This window comes from the organism of the source record quoted next, unplaced genomic scaffold, assembly GCF_019419815.1.
Source record: "Pyrus x bretschneideri cultivar Hongxiangsu unplaced genomic scaffold, Pyrus_bretschneideri_v1 Contig3, whole genome shotgun sequence".
NCBI lineage: Eukaryota > Viridiplantae > Streptophyta > Magnoliopsida > Rosales > Rosaceae > Pyrus > Pyrus x bretschneideri.
Window position 1 is genome coordinate 1,380,286 of NW_025999612.1, and position 23,633 is coordinate 1,403,918.

The window sequence follows — 23,633 nt, forward strand, 5'->3', positions numbered from 1 at the left end:
CCCAAGCAGATAAGCATAGAATTGAGAGATCATTTGAGATTGGTAATTGGGTTTACTTGAGGTTGGTACCATATCAATACATGTCCCTTGCGTCACATCCCTTCCATAAGCTCCAACCCAGATTTTATGGACCTTTCTAAGTGATAACTAAGGTTGGTTTTGTGTCATATCAATTGCAATTACCAGAGCATTCCAAATTGCATCCAGTGTTCCATGTGTCATGTTTGAAGAAACACTTGGGAGTAAATGTACAACCTATTGTGCCACTACCTGTGATTACAGATTCAGGAGTCTTGCAGGATGTCACAGTATCCATTTTAGCAAGGCGAATCATCAAGAACCACAATACTACAGCAACTGAAGTGCTAGTATAATGGCAGAATCACTCCAAAGAAGATGTTACCTGGGAATTGTATCAGGAATTAAAGCTCAAATTCCCTGAAGTTGAGTATCTATGAACGAATTATGGAATTCGTTCCATGACTTTTTTGTATTGTTGTGTTGTGATGTCAACTGTCAACTTGTTAAATGCTTGTTTCAAGCATTGTTTCAAGGGGAAGGTATTGTTAAGATGTTAACAATTGGCATCATCTTGTGATGCCAAGTGTACGTTGTCGATGTAATAGTTAGTTAGTAGATCACAAGTTGTTAGGAAGAATCTACTACAAATACTAGCTTATAAGAGAAGTTAGGCAGTTAATGAAATATAATTGTTGTATTATGTTTGGTATTCTCTTTGTGAAATTGTAGAAGACACTGAGGGTCTTAACACTTGATACTTTAGGCCCAATTATTTGTCAACAATCCAAGTTGATCACCACATGACCTACGCATATTATATTGATTTTCAACAGCTTGCCTATTAGTCTCTACATATTCTAGGAATTTCAGGGACACGCCCAAACCCGGAATGTCCACTAGAACTCCGAATCGAGCTGTGCTAGCTGGCACCTGGAAGGTGACGAAGTCATAAAGTGTAGTGATGTGGAAAAATGTTAATAAATTTAAACCTAAAGGTGCCTAATATAAGATTGCGCTGTGAGCGGGAATGAACCCATTTCACCCGTGATGACAGAGCATAAGTAAGGTATAGGAAGGTAAGATAAGGATTATACCATTATAGGTAGCCACCTATATTGAGATTTGCCAAGAATCCTCGTCAATAAGAAAGTTCAGCTACTAAAACCTGAAGGGGCGAAAAACAATGGTGAGTGGGCCTGAAAATAAAGTTTTATAAAAACCTTTCTGAAAACATTATGACCCCTTGCCGTAAAACAAGTATAGTTTCCAAAATATACTTACTACGTATGGTATAAAAATACTTACCGTAGCCTGCAAAATCTAAATAATTCATTACGGCACAATATCTCAACAGTAATATAAGTAAAATCAGGTTTTCAATCAATCTATACTAGCACACAAGTTAAAGTTGCCTAATGCGACGTGTACGACTGAACTGATGCTCATCAATCTATGCTAGCACACGAGTCGGAGTCGCCTAATGCGACTTGTACAACAGGACTAGCACCTACTTAGATCCAAGGCAAGTGTGCTGTGCGGAGGTGAACATACAAGTGAAATACTGGCCCTGGCCCTGGCCGAGCATTAACACTAGGGTGCAGCAATGATGAGTAGACTACATAAATATAAGCATGCCACATTGATTCAATAGTTCTAATCAACATACCAACATTCATAGCCGTAGATATAATTATGGCATCAAGGATTGTAAGCATACCTATGCATCTCGTAGGATGTAGCATATTTCATAAATTTCATCATTTTGCTAATTCTTATAAAATTTAGTCTAATCTAGGCGTATGTAAGAAATTCTTTTTCAAGTGTATAAATGGAAACTATCAATCACATATATATACACACACATTATAAAAAGGAAAAGACCCACTCATCTGAAGTCCGCGTTACAACTCCCTAACACGAATATCGAGGTGCCACGAACAATTGTCGCTTAGAACAATTATCAAATCACATCTCAGAATTCTTATAGATAAAAGACGTAACTTACATAAAACACATCCCCAAGGATGTTCTAGAATGATTTGTAACCCATATACCAAAAGCCAACCATCGGTCAAAGGTTCGCTGTAGGGTCCACAACCTTACGTAACCGATCTGGAAGATCCGCACCTCAAACTTTTGATCCATAACTTCCCAAGAGTTTCAATAAGCTTCTAGAACAACGTCCTAAAGTTTTAGAATGATCCAATGGCCGGATCTCCGCCAATCGTTAAAATTAAGTGGTGGCAGACGTTTAGATTTACAAACTTAGAAAACCCATCCATCAGTTCCTAATATCCTTAAATTTACGTACTATAGTGTATTAAGGTTTGGTGACAATCCAACGGTCGAATCGTCAATTCATATAAGCATCAAGTGGCAGTCTCTATCAAAACTATGTTCAAATGATGAGATTTCATCAATCGAACTTCACCTATGGAATTGGGGTATCAAATTTAACCTAGGAAGGTTAGGGGGATGCCTCGACCCACGCGCCACCGCCACACACGGCGAACAGCCGTCCCGACTCACCAAAAAAATCAACTATTTGCAAAAATTACCAAATTTCACAAAACTGAAGATCTCAATAAGTAGAGAAAGTTTTATACCTGTGGCCAAGTCCAATTTGGCTAGGAAAAGCTCCAATTTCCCTCAAACTCGCCGAAAACCCTATAAATAGGTGGCTTCGATCCTTCACCTCCAGTGCTCCACCGCCTCTATAGTTTTTTGGCCTTTATTCTAGGCCTTAAGGGAAGTGTTTTGGTGGTTGTGATTGAAGGCAAGCTTTTCAGAAATGGATGAATTGCCGCCGTGTCCGTCGCACCCATCTGTGTGTTCTTCTTGAGATTGAGGTTAAACCTAGTCGTGTTTGGATGAAATTGGAAGCATGGATGGCTCTGAGGTGTATGGTGGTGGTAATTTGCTGATTTTCTCAAGAGAAATTGACGAAAATCTCGTCGGAAACCATGCAACCCGTCAGGTTGCAGTCGAGTCAGGAGGAGAAACGGAGCGGGATAATGGATTCAGTGCTTCTCACTTTCACCCTTCCCCTCATTTCCTTCTCTTCTCATTGGCTAGCCTTTTTCCTCTCTTCTCTTCCAATTCATCCTCACTCTTCTCTGATTGGGCAACAACACTTTCCTTTCTTCTTTATTCCGTCCAACCTTCCCCTTTCCTTCATTTCTCTCAACCAAATAATAAAATAATAATAATAACTAAATAATCTTAAAATAATAATATAATTTGAATCAATAGACATAAAATAGTAATATTTACAAAAGTATTTTTCGGATTCGTAGTTCTATAAAACTTCTATCGTAATCCCAATCTTGATTCAGCTTACACCTTCAGTTTTGTAGTGATGAGCACTACAAGGATACACTAAAACAATATTTTGTATGTCTCACTATACGTTGGTCAACGAAAGTCAATACCCTCGCCTCTAGGGCATTATCGTCGAATCACTCTTTTAAAATTAATAAAAACGTAAAAATTGGAGACGGGTTGTCACATTCAAAGTAATATTCCTCCATTGGTGTGCATATTAGGTAACACTTTGCTAGGCTTAACTCCTAAGTTCTATATAAATAATCAAGAATTTTCACCACTTTTATTATTTCCTATAGTCTTTCTGACTTAGCCATCAGGAGTCATTTTTGGCTAACACTACATCGGTGGTTGTCTAACTCTGTTTGTCTCTTATTTTTGTGTGTGTAGATTTTTGTCAGCTCAATTGGAGGTGAAAATTTACTCCGACATATATGGCTAGGATTGAGCATCTTGTTCATATGCTTATTTTTTAGGTAAATTACATTTTGCACCCTTGGATTTGGCGTTAATTGCAAGTGCATACAACATCTTTAAAACATTTCAATTCCATACATTTACTTTCATTTCATTTCAATTTCGTACAACCGTTAGTCAATCCGTTAAGTTAACTGTTAACTGATGATGTGTAAAGTGTGGAGCCCAAATTTGCTGATTTAGAATTCAAATTTGTCCCACGTGGGTTAAAAAAATTAAAACAAAAAAAGAATCTAAGATTGAAACGCTGAAGAAAAGGGGGGGGAGAGAGAGAGAGAAAGAAAGAAAGAGAACAGAGGTGGGTTCAAACCCAACCCTGAGTCCTAACCAAATCAGCCAAATCAAGGCCGCGTTGACCCAATGATCTAGTGAGTTCAGACCTTTGATCTCGCCCTATTTCCCATGGTTCCTCAAATCCACAATCACCAACCTCCAACCTGCAATTAGAATTTTGTGTCAATAAAAATGGATAAATCAAGTAATCCAGAAGGATTAGAGAAGGAAGAGAGAGACCAGATGGGTCAGGGAAATTGGAGAGAAGGAAGCGATAGATAGTTCGCCAGTTTCTAGAAGACAGCTTCAAATTCATCAGGTTGATTCAATTGGTGGTGACACTACAAAAAAAATTGGTCATTTGCGAGGGTCAAATGTCATCAGAAAAGGCATTTTGCCGTCGTAAATACTTTTTATGATGGGCAAAAGCCTTCGATGGGCGTCGCAAATTGATCCATTAGAATTACTTTTTTTTCGACCAGCCGTCGAAAATGCTTCATTTACAATGCTTGTGGCTTGTCGTTACTAGTTATCTTTTCGTCAAAATTGATTTTTCAAAATGACAAAAGTATTTTTTCTAGCGAGGCCCTTCCCAAACCATGGGACTTGCTAAGACCGGCTTCTTCCTTATCCCTGCGAGCCCCTCTGTGAGTTATGGGCTTCTTAATTTCGATGGGATTTAATTAAGATCTGCAGACTATCCCTAGCAAGCTGCTTCGCTTCGCCATGGTCATCATCCTCTAAAATCTCGAATCTCATATTTCCCACCACCAACATCAACCACAAAAAATCCCCCACCTCATATTTCTCACCACCAACCATCACCGGCAAAAAATCCCCAATCTCATATTTCCTGCCGCCACCACCGCCATGGACGTGCCATCCGAGAAGCTCCAGAACCTCAAGTTGCTGAATTCTCTGCTGCTTAAGGAAACCATGGACCGCCAACAGTAGGTGGAATCACTGGTGCAGGGCAAGGCAGATTTGGAGTCCGAGCTGAGTTAGTTCCGCCGTGGAGATTATGCCACTTGTGAGCGAGTTGAATGAGTAGAGCAAGGAAAATGTTGGGTTAGAGTTAGAGAAAAGTGTTTGTGGTGTTTTTATTATGACCCAGATGGAGCAAATGATGTGAGATAAAGTTTGAGATTGAGAAGGCGATGAGTAGAGGGATGGTGAAATTATGAAGTTAATGAGGGAAGTGGAGCAGCTTGCTGGTGGACTCGAGATCAAGAAGGGAAGCTGAGAGAGAGATTATGTGAAGAAATTAATAATAAATCAACTTCGACAATAAACTACAGTATTATTTTCATTATCCTACTTGTTAATTCGACACTGCACCAAACGCTTAACTAAGTTAGTCCAGCTTAGTCTAGTCTAAGCAGTCCAGCTTAGTCCCTGAAGCTAATCCAATCCGAGACTGTCCAGTGCAACAAATGCCCCCCAAGTGTTTGTTGAATCTATCGTTTTGAAGGGATACGCATTCTACAAAATTAGTTTCAACGATCTAACCGTCACACTCGTTTGTATATGCTCCAAGATCTCATATGTAAAAAATTGCAAAAAATAGCCATTTGGATATTAGGTAACGGGACGAAACCTTTCGATGGTTATAAACAAAAACTCACGATTTAACAATTATTTTAACTCCGATTTTGATTATTTTTTACAAATACACTCCTCAACCCTATAAAAGTACGATGAATGAATTCGATCTTCAATTTAAAATATTTGCACTAGTGGATACTGATGTGATATAAAATAACATTCAAATTAAACCATTTTATTAACAATTATAGTAAAGATGTAAGTAGGGATTGTTCTAGGCCGGGGATTAGGAAGGATTGCTAATCTACTCAAAACTGACTTAAAAACACAAAACTAAACTTAAAAACAGAAAACTAGACTCTAAGACTCTTAACTAGACTTATATGACTCAAAATAAACTAATCAAACTCAAAACTACACAAAACAATAAAAAAGACTCAAAACAGACAGTAGGACTTACTTTGAACGAAAATTGAATTAATTTTGACTCAAAACACTCAAAAACACAAGTTTGGACAGATTCTAACTAATTTGACACAACAAAATGAAGGGGATTGGGTTTTTGACGAATTTAAAGTAAAAACAAGTAAATTAAAGACTTAAACAAGTTTGGCACGAAATTGGGGGAAACTATGGGTGATAAGCTAGCTAGAGGGTCCTTCTCCACACATGACACACTTGCATACAAATCGATTTCTAGTAGCTTTTCCAATAAACCATGAACCTCAATGCCCCAGATTAACCGTGTCATCACTAATTAACCCTCAACACCCTAGATTGTCCTCAATATTTCACTATGGTTGCTTTTCGGCCAAATTGGGTGTTTTGAGGGCAGTGGTGTGTTCCTTGTGCTCCACTCCAATTCCCTCTTCGATGGTGGTTTTAGATGCATCTTTCTTGATAGGTGTTGAACGTTCCTACCCTATATCTTTATGCACATCGATGACAAAACAAGAACGAACATCATTAGGATTCTTAATAAATTCAGAAACATTGAATTTAATAATATCACAACCAAACTCCATTGTTAATGCTCCATTGGCCACATCAATCTTGGTTTGGACTGTTTTCATGAATGGTCTTCCAAGTAGGAGTGGCAATGGTAGAGAATGGGCCGAATCTTCCATTTCAATCATATAAAAATCAGCCAGAAAGATTAAATGATTAACCTGCACCAAAACATCTTTCAAAACTCCTTTTGGATATGCATTAGAACAATCGGCTAATTGAATAATAACTCCATCATTTTTAAGCTCTCCTAAGTTCATAGATGCATAAACAGAATATGGCATGACATTAATGGATGCACCTAGGTCTAACATAGCATGTTCAAACCTTGTATTACCAATTACACAAGGGATATTGAAACTACTTGGATCTTTGCATTTAGGAGGCAATTTCCTTTGTAACATTGCAGAGACATTTTCACTTACATGGACCACTTCCTTGTTTGAAATCCTTTTCCTTGTTGTGAAAAGTTCTTTCAAAATTTGGCATACTTTGGAACTTGTTTGATTGCATCAAAGAGCATGATATTGACTTGCACCTTCCTAAATGTCTCAATAATGTCCTTGTCACTTTTTTCTTTTTTTGATTGCAAAAATGTGCGAAGGAAAGGCACATTTGGTGGAATAACATTAGAAACAATTGAATTTGGGCCTAACTTACCTTTGTTGGACGACTTAGGGGCAGTGAGTGGTTGCAGCAAGGGTTGCTACACCCTTGCCGTGGCTTGGCCTTGTTCCTCCTCTTCATGCAGGAGCTTTTCCTCCTCATTTTAGCTTGCTTTGGATGGTTGTGGGTCGGTTCCAACTTCCTTGCCACTTCTCAAAGTGATGGCATTGGCAGTTTCAAATCCTCATTTTGGATTCACAACGGTTGAACTAGGCAGTTTGCCTTGTTCTCTGAATTGGTCCATGAATTCCGCCATTTGTCCCATTTGCTTCTCCAATTCATCCACCTTTTTGCTGGATTTTGTACTCCCTGCGTCAAAGATGTGAGTAATTGAATAACTTTATCATTATCCAAAGACATACCTGAATTTGGTTGAACCGGAGGTGGTTGAGGTTGCATTGGTGCAAATAGCCTTTGAAAAATCCCAGAAGGTGGCTGTCGAAATCCTCCTTATTGCTGAGGTTGTTGAGGCTCCCCCCACTTCATGTTTGGATGATCTCTCTATCCCGGATTGTAAGTGTTTGCGTATAGATCATGCCTTGGCTGATTTTGGCCTTGAAAACCTACGACATTGGCACTTTCCCATCCTCCATTCTTTATCAATTAAGGACATTGCTTAGATGGGTGTCCTTGCATGGTGCACACGCCACATACACTTGCTTTTTGAACTTTGGATCCATCAACAACCTGTGACACAAGAACAGTGAGATTAGACAATTGAGATTGAATTTCAGAAATTGCACTTACTTCATTCACTTGTGGTTGCTGTCATGGGGTGTCCCTTTGTCCAACTCCCTCGTATTGTTGTGCATTCAAAGCTCGATTTGCAATTAAGGTCTTGGCATCAATTGGTGTTTTGTCAACCAAAGCTTATCTCGCCGAGGCATCTAGCATTTGTCTCTCAATTGGAAGAAGTCCTTCGTAGAAATATTGAATTAGAAGCCCTTCTTTTATTTGATGTTGAGGGCATGATGCAACTAGAGTCTTGAAACGCTCATAATATGGTGGAAATGACTCTCCTTGGTTTTGTTGAATGCCATTAATTTTCTTCCTCAAAAGAATGACTCTTGAAGTAGGGAAGAATTTTTCGAAGAATGCTCTCTTTATGTTTTCCCAAGATATGACAGTTCCAGGTTCTAATTCATAGAGCCAATCCTTAGCCTTTTCCAAAAGAGAGAATGGAAAAGCTTTCATCTTCAAAATGTTGCCATCCACGTTGATTGGAGTCATGCTTGAGCATACCACTTCAAATTCCTTTAAGTGCTTGTTTGAATCTTCCATGGACAGCCCATGGTATTTGGGAATATGATGCAACAAGCTAGACTTCAATTCGAACTCATCGGTCTTGTCTTAAGCTGCCCTAGGATATTGAATACATAGGGGCACGTTATTGTCCAATCCCGAGGCTGAAAGTTCCTTGATTGTTCGATTATCTGCTGCCATAACTTGTGCTTCCTCTAATTCCTGAGCCGTGGCCTCTTCTTCCTCTTCTACTTCAGATTTTGAGCTAGAATAGGTGGATTAGGTTCTGGCTCCTTCCTCTTTCTTCTCAAAGTTCGCTCAAAGTCATCGTCAAAGTCCAAGATATTTGCACGAACAGGTTAAGAGCTTCGAGTCATAAACTAGTACCTAAAAACAAGAAAACAAGACAAAGTTAGCAACTAAAATAAAAACACACGAAAAAGAAACAAAGGGAAACAACGGGGGATTAGCAAAGTTGCTAATCCCCGACAATGGTGCCAAAAATTTGATGTGATATAAAATAGCACTCAAATTAAACCCTCTTATTGATAATTGTAGTAAAGATGTAAGTAAGGATCGTTCTAGGCCGGGGATTAGGAGGGATTGCTAATCTACTCTAAACTGACTTAAAAACACAAAACTAAATTTAAAAACTGAAAACTAGACTCTATGACTCTTAACTAGACTTATATGACTCAAAATAAACTAATCAAACTCAAAACTGCACAAAACAATAAAAAGACTCAAAACAGACACTAGGACTTACTTTGGATGAAAATTGAATTAATTTTGACTCAAAACACTCAAAAACACAAGTTTGAATAGATTCTAACTAATTTGACACAACAAAGTAAAGGGGATTAGGGTTTTGACGAATTTAAAGTAAAAACAAGCAAATTAAAGACTTAAACAAGTTTGGCACAAAATTGGGGGGAACTATGGGTGATAAGCTAGCTAGAGGGTCTTTCTCCACACATGATACACTTGTATACAAATCAATTTCCAGTTGCTTTTCCAATAAACCATGAACCTCAACGCCCTAAATTAACCGTGTCATCACTAATTAACCCTCAGATTTTCCTTAAGTCGTTGAATTGGACGGACAACGCATCGACAACCAAATTATTCTTCCCAAGTTCCCTACATGAACTGCATAATAGAGACACAAGCAAAGATCATTAAGCTTTGTGAAAATCATAAGCATTGACAAGGCATTCGAAACTATGATATCATGATACTCATGCCAGGAATTTAACTTAACATGATCGTGACCAGCAATCTTCATTACTTGTGAATATAAGTTCATAACGATTATGTGAAACTTCCTTATATTCTAGCATCAAATTCACGCATACAAACTAAGCAGGCCCTCTTAATCAACACACAAGAATAAGTTCTTAATCAAATAGTTAAGTAAATTGCATTCACGATTTAGAAATCACAACTGGAAGTAATTAATTCATATTGCAAATATAATCATGGTTTCAAATTCTCCTCTAGCTAAAACAAGTTTAGATCCTCATATTTGCAAAACAAAGATAATTAAACTTAAACATTGGAAACAAAGGATTGAAAACACCTAGAAACACTCCAACAATCCAAGCTTGAATGGCAAGCACGTCCCAGGGTCCTCCTTCTTCTTCTTTGATGCGGCACAAGGTGTGGGTGAAGGTTTGAGTGATGAATTGTACAAATGAATGGTTGAGAGTATGAATAGTAGTGAATGGATCCCTTCTTTGGTACGGTAAGGCTCTTTTTGTATCTGGGAAGGAAGGGCACGGCTGGAAATTGAATTGGGAAAGGTTTTAAGACTCCAAATCCTCCAAGAAAAGGGTAACAAATCAGAATCCCAAGAGAAAAATGAAGGAAATATGCGGCAAGCCTAGAAAGAAAAGGGAATGTGACTTCCTTGCACGGCAAGGAAAGAATAGGTGCAGCATTGAGTTTAGGAATGAGATTTAGGCTTCTAGAACACATATTTAAGTGTCCCAATATATTTAGGAATCCCTTTGGTAGCTGGAACATAAGTAGGAAAAGATTAGAATTAACTAAGTCAAAATAAGATAGTTTGACTCATGTTTCCTTCTTTGTGGCTGATTCCTTGTCTTCCAAGTCTTGAATTAATTTCTTCAACTCTTTAGCACATTCCTAGCCCTTCTTGAACTTCAATTTCGTCCATCATTTCATCCATCTACCTTGCTCCAAGCATGTGCTATCCATTCCAAGCCCAAAACTGCTCCAAAATGCTTTAAATTGCACTTTCTTGCCACTTTAGTCAATTGACTTACAAACACACGAAAATAGCTTAAATCACTATAATAAATAGAAACTAACTAAGTAAATGCAAAAAAATAAGCTAGCAAGGTCACATAAATACGCTCCTATCAGATACCACAAAATATTATGTTCTAGTTAATGGAAGTATAAAATAAACTCCAAGTGTTTGTTGAATCTATCGTTTTGAAGGGATACACATTCTACAAAATTAGTTTCAACGATCTAACCGTCACACTCATTTGTATATGCTCCAAGATCTCCTACATAAAAAATTGCAAAAAACTGCCATTCGAATATTAGGTAACGAGACGAAACCTTTCGACGGTTATAAACAAAAACTCACGATTTAATGATTATTTTAACTTTGATTTTGATTATTTTTTACAAATACACTCCTCAACCTTATAAGAGTATGATGAATGAATTCGATCTTCAATTTAAAAGATTTGCACTAGTGGATACCACAAAATGTAATGTTTTAGTTAATGGAAGTATAAAATAAACTCCAAGTGTTTGTTGAATCTATCGTTTTGAAGGAATACACATCCTACAAAACTAGTTTCAATGATCCAACCGTCAAACTTGTTTGTATATACTCTAAGATCATATATGTAAAAAATCGCAAAAAACAAACATTTAGTTATTAGGTAATGGGACAAAATTTTCAATGGTTATAAACGAAAACTTACGATTTCACGGTTATTTTAAATCTAATTTTTCTGATTTTTTGCAACTACACTCTTCAACCTTATAAGAGTACGACCAACAAATTCAATCTTCAATTTACTACCCTAAAGTTTCTTGGTATTCAACATTTGGTACATAAAGTTTTTTTCATCCCAGAGTGGTACATAAAGTTATAATTTTGGGACACTTTCCTACATCCGTTAAGGTTGTTGTTAAATTTATCGTTAATTAATAACGTGACATCCACATGGATAATAATTGGACGCTACGTGGATATTAAAAAAAATATAATAAAAAAAACTTTTGATCTTCTCCCTCACCCCTTCCGACCCGCCTCCCTTCTTTCCTCTGCACCCACCGCCTGGAGAAACCAAATCCATGAAAAGCCTAACAATCAAAACCCACATTTCTTAAACCAAACAGACTAAAATTTCAAACAAAACCCTAGCTCAGAACTACACAAAAAAGACTAGAAATTCAAACACACCCATCTCAGAACAACAACGACAACCACCACTTGTCGAAAACGGAGCACCTTGAGATTAGTTGGGCAGAGCTTGATTGCTTCCTCGGCATCAGTAGGAGCGCGTCTGTAGTTACCGAGCAAAAGATTGACATGGGTTTGACTTGAAAAGAGAATTGAGGTGTCAGAATCACTCAAAGCTTGCTGATTGATTGCCCTCGTGTAGCAATCTATGGCTTTAGAGAAATGCTTTTTACCCTTTTACACACACTTGTTCCCCTTTTCCTACCAAACCCAGAATATGAGAGAGAAAAAAATCCCTATATCCGCCCGGACCAAACCCTATGCGTTTAGATCTGGGCCGAATCGGAACATACAAGAAAAGACAAGGACCGTAGCAGCGCCTAGGAACCAGAAGAACGATTCCGTTTCATCGCCACTGAAGGTTGAAGAAGACATTTTGGTCGATTTACAGACATATATTCTTTGATCGGATCTAGCTTTTGATGGATTAGGTTTCTCCAGCGGTGCCACCGGGCCGAAGAAATGGGCGGAGACATGGGTCCAAGAGGAGATTTGGAGCCTGATAGGGTTTAGGAGAGATGTGGACTTGGAGGATGCCATTGATAGAGAGAGATGTGGGAGGGAGAAAGAGAGAAATGGAATGGGTGGAGTCGAAGAGGGAGGGGGAAGGGTAGGGGTCGGAAGGGGTGAGGGAGAAGACCAAAAGTTTTATTTTATTTTATTAATTTATTTTTATTTTTTTTAATATCCACATGGCGCCAATCATTGTCCATGTGGATGCCACCTCATCAGCTAACGGTAAATTTAACAGCAATCTTAACAGATATATGAAAGTATCCCAAAATTATAACCTTATGTACCACTTTAGGATGAAAAAAACTTCATATACCAAATGTTGAAAACCAAGAAATTTTATGGTAGTAAACTAAGATTAACCCTACTATTTTAATGTTATGAGTTAACAAAAGCGTGCAAATTATTTCTTTATTATAGAATACTATATTAAGTTATGCATATTTTTGCTCAACGGTTTTATTTTTAATTTTATGGTCCAATCTTCTCCATATGTATTCCAAGTTATATGATCTATTTATTGTAGAATTTAAATTAAGAATCAAACTTATTTCAAAAATATTCCAACGACACATGTGACAATTGTTAAATAATTGGTTCCAACAAAACCATATGCCTTAAAAATTTATTCTGACAAAGAAAAAATTTTGTCGGAAAACCCGACAACAACTAATCACCCTCGAAAATATAAAAGCATTACTGAGAAGACTTTTTTTCCCTCAAAAATATAAAAACATTATCAAGAGGACTTTTTTTCCTTCAAAAATACTAAATCAATTTCGTCAACATGAGTAAACCTTTGGAAATAACCATTCTATTTCCGATAAGAACTTTACTTGTCGTTAATACAACTGACGCCAATTCTTCCAGCCAAACAAAAGTGCATTTCCAACGAAACTTGAAACTTTTTCCGAGGACATTATGTGTGTTGGTAATAAAAATTTGTTTCATGCCATGTTACCGACAATCCATATTTTAAGGTCACAAAATGTGCTTTTTATGACGGTTTTTTAGGATCCTCAGAAAATCTTTGTCGGTAATGACTAATTTTTTTGTAGTGTGAATCGAATCCTAGGTGGCCACAGGAGAAGAACTCATGCAGTGTTCCCAACGAACTAGGGTTCAATTAAGCTTCACGCCCCCATCAACGACCTTTCCAGATCGGCAATGAAAACCACGTCTATCAGAAGAATCTGAACCAGAAGCGGCCAAAACTGGTTCATCGTGCAGCTTTCACCATCGCCCCATTACGCCGTTTCTAAACAAGTGTTGGCATGAATCGACATGGTGGGGAAAATCATGCCGCTTCTGAAAAAGTAGAAGGACGCCGATGTTCAGGTATGACACCGGTGAGATTCATCATATTAACAAGGAAGGGTGGCTCAACTGAGTTGGGATCTGGAAGAAGGTGGCTGGCAGGAGTTGGTTCGATGATTGATTACGCTGATGAGTTGAAGGAGGAAGATGATGTTTTTATTAACTTCATTTATTTTAGGGTAAATTATATTTAGGGTAATGGGTTTCACTACTATTATGTTAGCTTTTAACGGACTAATGAATAGAAAATATAACGGATGTATTATATTGAAATAAAATAGTACATGAGATACGAACGTAAATTTTTTTAAAGATGTTGTATAATGTTACAATAGACTTCAAATCTGAAGTGATAAAATGTAATTTACCTTTTTTTTTTCATCACATAATATGTTATAGGGTTCACATTTTTTTATTATATTTTATAAGTCACATCATATGACAATTAATGATTAAATTCTTTCTTTAATAATTTAAAAGAATTCAAATATTAACCATTACATCGTATTTCTCTCTAGCATAATCCTAAAAAGTTTGTATAGTAAATTGTTCGACAGCTTTATACAGTGTGACCACAAGTTCTAGCCAGAAAGCTCTGCCTCTATAAAGAGAGAGAGTCTAGTGTAGTGTTAGTCAACAATAATCGTATAGAAAGGAGTGCTCCATTTATGATCCTATCCCGTGAAGTGTCCAAATCACTTCTTTAAATATTTACCAAATTTATTTTATATACTTACAAAAAAAAAATCACTTTTTTAAATAGATGGTTGAAGCCTACTTTGTCGATTTTCTATTAGGATACGTTTGTTGCACTGAATTATTTCAAATTGGATTAATTTAAGGGACTAAGTCGAATTGACTTGGCTTTTAGACTAAGTAGGAGAAGAATAGTGAAGTGTTTGGTACAGTGGAAGATTAAACTATGGACTAAAATATTTTTAGAACCCAAATTATTTTTTTTATCATTTTTAATTTACTTTTACCTTAAAAAACTAAAAAGAACTGATATTTGTTATAAAATATTATATTGTAGTTATTTAATTTTTAAAAACCTAATTATGTTTCAGGTTTGCAAATTCTCTCAACCTTTATTTTAATTAGAAGAATAGACCAACTTTTTTTATTGCAAATCCTCTACCTCTTCACTTCATCTTCTTCGCCTCCTACCTCTGCACTTCACCTCTCCCTCCTGCCTCTTCACTTCCTCTCACAAAATGAATTGCAAATCTTAAAATCAAAACATTGAGTAAGAAAGAGATTGAAGGAGGTGGCTACATGTGTGATTGGCTCAAAGGTGGAGGATAAGGGTTGGATTTGGTTTGGGTTTTCTGGGTGCATGTGTATGATTGAAACAACCATGATCATCCCATTGCATTTTTTTTTTTTTGGATTTCCTGGGTTTTTTGGGTTCAAATTTTGGGAGTTGGTTTTGGTTTTGAATAGGGAACCGCTGCAAATTTTTTTCATTTTTTTTTAATTTTGCGAGATCTGGGTTTGAACAGTGTTGTGGGACACGAGATAGAAGCAGATGGGAGGAACGAAGCAGGGAGGGGGTGAAGCGATCAGATTTGGCTTAGCAATCTGGCCAATTTTGCGGGGGGGGGGGGGGGGGGTTGCCTCACTAAGACCCTTCAACGAAGCTTTTAGTCCGACTTAGTCTAGGTGAGTCTCATAAAACATAGTCCTGGCATGAAACAAACACGGGACTAAGATAAGGTGTAATCCAGTCTAGTCCAAGGAAGTTTAGTGAAGCCAAACAAACAGCCCCTTAGTTCTTATGCCTAATCAAAATTCAATCTTTATAAACCAAGATTAGTCATAATTATTTGTAATTTGTTTTTGGGTCGAAAAATAATTAATTGTAATTAACCACCTCAATAAATTTACGAATAATGTTAGAGAGACAACTATATAGACTAAAATTTACAAATCATATGATTTAATTATTATTTAAGTATTGATTCTAGTACTTATTTTCTATTCGTAATATATCACATAATTTATAAAAAAAATTTGAAAAAAGGAAGACAAATGATGGCAGACCACAGTTATCCATCCATTCTAAGGGCCGGAAAGATTCACAAAAGCATAATTTATAAATTTGGCAATCTACCTAAAAACAAAAATTAAAGTCACTCAGTATTATGGTCTGGTGGTATTTCTCTTCATTTGTAAGTGGGAAATCTTAGGTTTGAATCTTGTGCATGCTGAATTCGATACTAAATTAAATTACCCATTATTTAACTTAGCTGAACTCCCCTGTCTCTTAGTGTAAATTATATCGTTTTATTTCAAAAAGTAAAAATTAGAAGAAAATTTTTAAAAGAAGGAAGGAAAAATGGACCCCTCAGAAAACCAAAATCAGAGGAAAATTTTTAAAGGAAGAAGAGAAAAAAGAAAAGCAATCAAATTGTCAGGCCACAGAAGCAAGCAGCTTTATCTTGTTTTTCTTTTTACGAGCTCTCTTCCAACCGCTTTCATGGTAATGATTCGTTCTATTGCCAATATTTCTGAAATCTTCTCTCTCCTCCCTCCCTCTCTCTCTTAGTTCCATTTCTCAGAACCCCAAAACCAAAACAAAACAAAACCTTGAAAACCTCATAACGAGGAAGCTTTAAAAATCTTTTTCATTTTCCCTCTCTCTTTGTTTATGTAGAATCTTTGTTTTTTCTCAGACGTGGTGCAGAAAGTTGTCTGTCTCAGATCCCAATATACGGCTCTCGGCATCTTTCTTACACCATTAACGATTTTAAACTGTACTCAAAGCCTATATCAAGCACTTTCTCTCTCTACACTGTTATACACCATAACGGCATAGAATCCCGTTCTCAAAACTCAAGGGTTTTCTACTCTCTCTGTGGTCCTCGAACCAAGCTCTAAATTACCCTTTATAATTCTCCTCTTTCTCTACAAAACCCATCTCTCAGAATTTCCAACAGATTTGGATCGAGTCGTCGAGAAATGCAAGAATCCGGGTTGGGGATGATGGGTGGTGGCGGCATCGACGGTCATCATGACCAGCATAACAGGCAGCTCAAGGCTGAGATAGCCACACACCCTCTCTACGAGCAGCTCCTATCTGCTCACGTGTCCTGTCTTCGGGTGGCGACGCCAATCGATCAGTTGCCGCTCATAGACGCTCAGCTGTCTCAGTCGCACCACCTCCTGCGCTCTTACGCTTCTCAGCAGCAACATGGCCACTCAGTCTCCCCACACGAGCGCCAAGAGCTTGACAACTTTTTGGTTAGTCCGTTTTATTAATTTGTTACTGTCTAATTAATATATTTCTATTTTTGTTTTTTTTTATCTGGTTTAATTTGTTGAGTAATTGAATTTGTACTTGTTTGGTTTTATTAGCTAATGATTTACCTTTTTTCTTTTGGTTAATGGGGGTTTACTCATTGTTTCTGCAGGCACAATATCTGATAGTTTTGTGCTCTTTCAAAGAACAACTTCAACAACATGTCAGAGTCCATGCGGTTGAAGCTGTCATGGCCTGCCGTGAAATCGAAAGCAACTTGCAGGCTCTCACTGGTATGGCCCCCCTCTATTTTTCTCAAAATTTCACCTTCCTAGCTATTATGATTAATTTTTTCAGACCGTGAATCTCAACTACTAATCGTGTTGAGTTACACCGAAATATTTGGTTTAACTCGTAGTTTAACAATACAAGTTTGATAAGAAAACATTAAACATCGTAATATATGCTTGAGATGGAAGTGTTTAGAATATGAGTTATGAATGTTGTTTTTATCATCAATTGGTGTTAGAAATGTTTAGGATATTTGTTTAGTTTTGTCATTGGGAATGAAATTTGCTTCTGTTTTCTGTGCTGCGATGTTTTGTGATGTTTTAATGTGTTTGGTAGGCATAAACGACCAGCTATTCTGGGGTTCTGGAAGTTTGAGTGCTGTCCTTGTAAGGAGTGGGTGCGGTATAGGGTAGGGTCTACGAAAACTAATCAATCAAAGTGTAGTGTTGGCTAGGGGTTGGCTAATTAGGTTGAAGGGGCACAGAAGATAACGGTCATACTGTCACGTATAGTATTAATCGACGTATTGTAATATGAGTAGACAAAATATTGTTATATCATAAACTTAAGATGTAATCTACAAATATATATATATATATATATATATGTAATATACATGTTATAACATGAATAAATTGATAACTTGATGTAGCGTTTAGCGTCTTAATAACAAGATGGAGAAACTTATGGACCCTGCCAAGAGTAGTCTCCATGACCTAACTGACAAGGTTGCAGCAGAATATTTGGTTCTAGAATACTTTGATTTTGATGATTGCAGTGATTAATATATTTTTTTTCGTTGGGAATATAATATAGAGATCATGAACTTGTTTATTTGTTGGATTATCCATATGTTGGAAGTTTGGTGATTAATTTGGTGGTGGAGTATCAGTAAGTGCACGTAACCACTCATATTTTAAATTAATGATGATTAAGTAGAAGGGTTTGATTTATGGGGGATCTGCTAGGTGGAGACGCTAACTGAAACTGTTACAAGGTCTTTTCACTAAATTAATTAATTAATAAAAGAATATTGCTTACATTCCCCTTTTGAAAAAATGAACTTATTCTCTCGCTTGCAAATTACGTATTTTAATGTTAAAATTTTATAATCGGAATTGTTAAATCTTGATTAAGCCTACAAAGAATCATTCAATTTGGAGATCTTTCAGTCATTTATATATATAAAACAAATGGACAATTTATCACGATCAAAAACGTTGATTGGTTTAACTCGTATAAATGACTTAACGATCTCCAAAGTAAATAATGTTTTGCATATATGATCTTTTGATAATGATAAAAAGAATGAACTATTCTGATTATGACATTCAGAAAGTAAAGATTCATTAATCGTAAGTAAGAGATATGTAAGTCCTCCCATAAAGACGACACAAGCATTATCCTTCTTATTTTCTTTTTTTTATTTTTTATTTTTTATAGAATTTATGTCTGATTAATTGGTTGTTAGGGTTGGGGACAGAACTTGTGAATTGCATATAAAAGTTTGACTAGTATTTTCGTGGTCATGCTAAATGGTTAATTGAATTATCCTAAATAGACTTTGTGTGTTTTCCTTAGTTTAAAGTGATGACTAGATGTTGATCATGATGTGGGGGAGGATACTATAATAATATAGAATACAGGGTACACTTTGATCTAGGGGTTAATAAAAAAGAGTTTTGGTTGATATCAAGGTAAAGAAAATGACAAATTAGTAAGCAAACATGGAAGAAGACAAATTATTTAGTGAAATATACTATCAAATATTGAGGAGTATATCTAGCTAGGTTTACCAAAGGCCTAAGAGAAAAAGAGAAGAATGATCCTACACTGTTGTTCTTTGTTCAATTCTTGGAGGCTTGCGGAATCTCAAGGAGCTTGTTTGAAAGTACTTTAAAAATGACAAAACGTTTTTGGAGAAAATGTTTTTGGGTTCTATAAGCACTTGAAGTGCTTTATGTAAGGAACACCAATTATGTGCTTCTTCCAGGAAGCACTTGAAGTGTTTTTTCTGAATTTACTTGTATTTTTCTTATTAGATTGGTTCCAAAACCATTTTCATCAAAAGCGCTTTTATCCCCTTTAAAAGCACTTCCAAACAAGTTCATAGTATATGTGCCTTATAGCTACAACTCAGACAAAAAAAAAAAAAAATTTGGAATTGGACATCTATTTTGTCATATAACATATATAAAATCTAGTAAGTTATCTAGTTTAATTCCTGCATACGATCTTAACGTGACATTCCAAGGGAAAAGATAACTTGCTTTAAAAAATAAAAGTACAATGTAACACAAGTTGTAAACTTTCATCTATCGGATTTGAACTTGAGGTCTCATTCAAATTATTATGCTTTAGTGTGTGTGTGTGTGTGTGTATAGATAGTGTTATTGGTACTCCAAAAATCTAATTCTACACTCCTCATAAGTGTATTTTTCTTTCTAAATATAGAAAGTTTGAGAATTTTGGAGTGCCAATAACAATTCCCTATATATATATATATGATACTTTTGGTAAAAAGAATAATAATAAAGAAGAATTCATATATGTTGCGGTAAGTCTAGAATCAAGGACTTGACTGGTTTCTTTAGCCAAAGTAATTAAGGCTCGTTTGATAATCTTTAGTTTTTGGTTTTAATTTTTATGCTTGAGATATGGGTAAAGTATACAGGGTAAATTAAGGAGGTATGAAGGGTGACGGGTGATACTTTTGAAAGTGAAAACAACTTGAAATAAGTTACTTTTTTTTGTTTTCATTTTGTGTGTCTTTCTTTGTACATTTCTTTTACATTTCTCTCGCTATCCTCCATCCACTATTCTTCATCCCTTATTTCTTTTATGTATTTGTCCTCTCTATCCCTAACGCAAAAAGTGAAAGGTGAAAATGAAAAAACAAAATGGTTATCAAATAGTCTCGGTTAACTCATTTCTGATAACTGTTTAGCAAAACATTAGGCTTTGTTGAAGCCACCTGAGCCCAACTTTGGTTTAGACTTCCAGTATGTTCCCAGCCCAGTTACTTATAGGCCCAGCTCACCGTTCTTGGTTTCAGTTTCTTGTCACTCACGCGAACTCATTTTAGTAAGGTTGAGGAATGAACAGGGAGAAGTAGGAGTTGAAGCATTTATTCTGTTCTTTCCATGGCAAATACAAAGTAGAATTAATCACTTGTATTCGAGGCTTATTTTCTGTCTCATCTCTTTTCAGGAGTAAGTCTGGGTGAAGGTTCGGGTGCAACAATGTCCGACGATGAGGATGACATGCAGATGGATTTCCCTATGGATCAATCCGGTGCCGAAGGGCATGACATGATGGGATTTGGCCCTCTACTCCCAACCGAATCTGAGCGATCACTAATGGAAAGAGTTCGACAAGAATTGAAAATTGAGCTGAAGCAGGTACAATTTATAGACACATAAAAGTTACACCATTGCTGCAGTTATGTTATTATGCTTTCGGGAAGTGAACTGAGTTTTCGGTTTCCTAAATATATAACAAACTTGCATTGTTAAATATTTGCAGGGTTTTAAGTCAAGAATTGAAGATGTAAGAGAGGAGATTTTGAGAAAAAGAAGGGCAGGCAAATTACCTGGGGACACAACTACAGTGTTGAAGAATTGGTGGCAGCAGCATTCCAAGTGGCCCTACCCAACTGTAAGCAAGAAACTTCACCTTTCATACTTTGCAATTTTTCTTCAATACAACGTAGTACCGAATCCAAACCCCATACTTTGATTTTTTTGCACTCCATACATATTTACCATTCTGCTTAATTTGTATATACCCAACAAAGTAAATGTTACAGAAATGATGGAAGAATTTTGGGAGATGGTCTTGAATAACACTATTACTATATATAGTGAATCAACAGTATCGACAATATACTGACAGCATATTAATTACCATCGTTGATTCGTTATTATGGGACGAATAGTGACATTATCAACAACATATCCAGATGATACTAATATAATAAAAGTATTTGCTACGATGAATAGTGTGGTATTTGAGAAAATTGCTATATCATGCTGAGATGATATCGATCTAATTGGATTGTTTGCTATAACAATAGTGTCATTTGAGAGCACTACGATGATAGTGTAATTCTGTTGAGAGTATCAATCCCACGTTGAGGAAAGAAGGGACCTTGCACTATATTTCCAATTGGTTTTAAGGTGGAACCTCAATTTTCTTGAGATTCCTTCAAGAATTAATGAAAGATTCATATGATATATGCAGGAAGATGACAAGGCAAAGCTTGTGGAGGAGACAGGGTTGCAGCTAAAGCAGATAAACAATTGGTTCATCAATCAAAGGAAGCGCAACTGGCACAGCAACTCTCAATCAGTCACCTCCTTGAAGTCCAAGCGCAAACGATAGATGACAAACCATAACAACCGTTGGATCTTGTTTGATAATCAGAGAAACTGATGAACTCACTTCTGTGTCTGATGATATATATGGCTGTTGAATTGTGTGGCATTGGGGAAGTATGTATAGTCTAATTAGCCAACACTTTTCAAACAGAAATTAAGTAACAAATGGCCAACTAATTACATGTAAAACGTTGTATAAATTCTTGTTTTCGATCGGCTGGGTAACGATCCTTCATCTTTATGTACTATATTTCATTTAATTTTGTCTAAGTTTGCTTGCGAATGTAGACTACTTGCTGATCTATTCCTGTAAAATTGCTGCAACATTTTCTAAAGGTTTACATTGGAGCAACATTTTGAAATTCACAAATATGAATGCTGAATGATAGTGTGGGGTAAAAACTCCGAGCCCCGAGCTAGGACCAATTTCAGGCTAGTACTAGTGTTCACATATATCATTTATTACGTTTATGTAAGGAGTGTCACACCTTATATTAATAATAAGCGGAGAGATGCGTCACAGTGTCACGACTAGAACATGAAGGATGTACAATCACTGCAGGGTATAAAGTTCAAAATGCTCTTACATGCACACACAACCACAAGCTCTTAAAACTTCCAAATTTGAGGTTTAACAATTGAATTGCTAAGTATGCACGCACATGTATATATAGGTGCAGTGCAAGAATAGCACCAAACCAATTGGAAACAAACACAAGCTAATTGATAAGAAATATACCAAATGAAATGTGATAACAAAATAGGAAAGACACTAAGATCTAGGGAGGTTCCTCAATAGTCAGTGTAAAAGAGTACGTCATCGGAGCAGTAAGAGCTCACCAATAATTCACTATCAACCAAATGGGTGTGTTTACAAAGTATTTGACAATCTCACAACCCAAAGCTCCTATACACAGTGCGCCCAATAACTCTCACACACCAAAGAAACAAATAGAGGTTCCTCTCTAAACAAAACTAACAGATGATATACTAACTATAACTTTGATGGAGTGATTACCAACAAAGGAGGGAGCAGCAAGTTTCTTCTTCTCAAGATTGAGGCTGTCGGCTCTGTTCTCTCTCATCTGAAAACAAGGGGCATGATTAATGTTTAACATACACTTCGTCCCTTTAGGGTAGATAATAATTTGTTAAATAAAAAAAGCATGATGCCTTATATAAGGGCTGCTGCAGCCAATTAAACCCTAGTCACTCATGTGACTTTCACATGGGCAACTAAAGACCCATTTAATTTGGGCTGCTAGGCTCACAAAATGCAAAAGGCCAATTAAGCCATAAATTCAACAATAGACACTGGAATTCTTAAGGAGGTAAATATGCTTTCATGTTTTGACGACAAACTAATTTTTGTCCTTATAAGCTGCACGTTAAGAATTCAAAAGCGTCGGAAAAGTAGGAGTTGGAGTGCTCCACTACGGAAGAGGATCCACTTCGGATTTACTTTATAAGGATTCTAGGGATCTTCATAACTTAACCATTCATCGTATATTATACGGTCAGTTTTCGTTAGGTATTATTTGTGTTTAATTTTAAATAAAAAAAGTCAAATGATTTTTGACCACACGATATATGATGAATGGCTAAGATGTAAGAATCAGAATATCAGTTTTCGTTAGGTATTATTTGTGTTTAATTTTAAATAAAAAAAGTCAAATGATTTTTGACCACACGATATATGATGAATGGCTAAGATGTAAGAATCATTCTGATTCTTACAATTTAGATCTGGATGGGATCCAATTCCCTCCACTACATAAAATGTACAACATAAAAACTAAAAATAAAGGAGCAAGTAACTTATAAC

At 36.4% G+C, this 23,633-nt stretch overlaps 1 protein-coding gene across 1 annotated transcript; it reads left to right on the forward strand.

Moving 5' to 3' along the window:
• The first annotated feature begins 16,289 nt into the window (after positions 1–16,289).
• LOC103952872 (homeobox protein HD1-like) lies at positions 16,290–22,068 on the forward strand. The gene is made up of 5 exons (XM_009364561.3): positions 16,290–17,140; positions 17,311–17,431; positions 20,640–20,830; positions 20,955–21,086; positions 21,672–22,068. Exons 1-5 carry the CDS (start codon positions 16,859–16,861, stop codon positions 21,810–21,812), a joined length of 867 nt encoding a protein of 288 aa, XP_009362836.1. The 5' UTR covers positions 16,290–16,858; the 3' UTR covers positions 21,813–22,068.
• The last annotated feature ends 1,565 nt before the right edge of the window (positions 22,069–23,633 follow it).

Excerpts from the sequence above, each read along its gene's own strand:
- LOC103952872 (XM_009364561.3), top strand. The coding sequence starts at position 16,859 with ATGCAAGAATCCGGGTTGGGGATGATGGGTGGTGGCGGCATCGACGGT. Across the intron at positions 17,432-20,639 it reads CAACTTGCAGGCTCTCACTG|GAGTAAGTCTGGGTGAAGGT; the intron begins GTATGGCCCCCC and ends ATCTCTTTTCAG. Across the intron at positions 20,831-20,954 it reads TGAAAATTGAGCTGAAGCAG|GGTTTTAAGTCAAGAATTGA; the intron begins GTACAATTTATA and ends AAATATTTGCAG.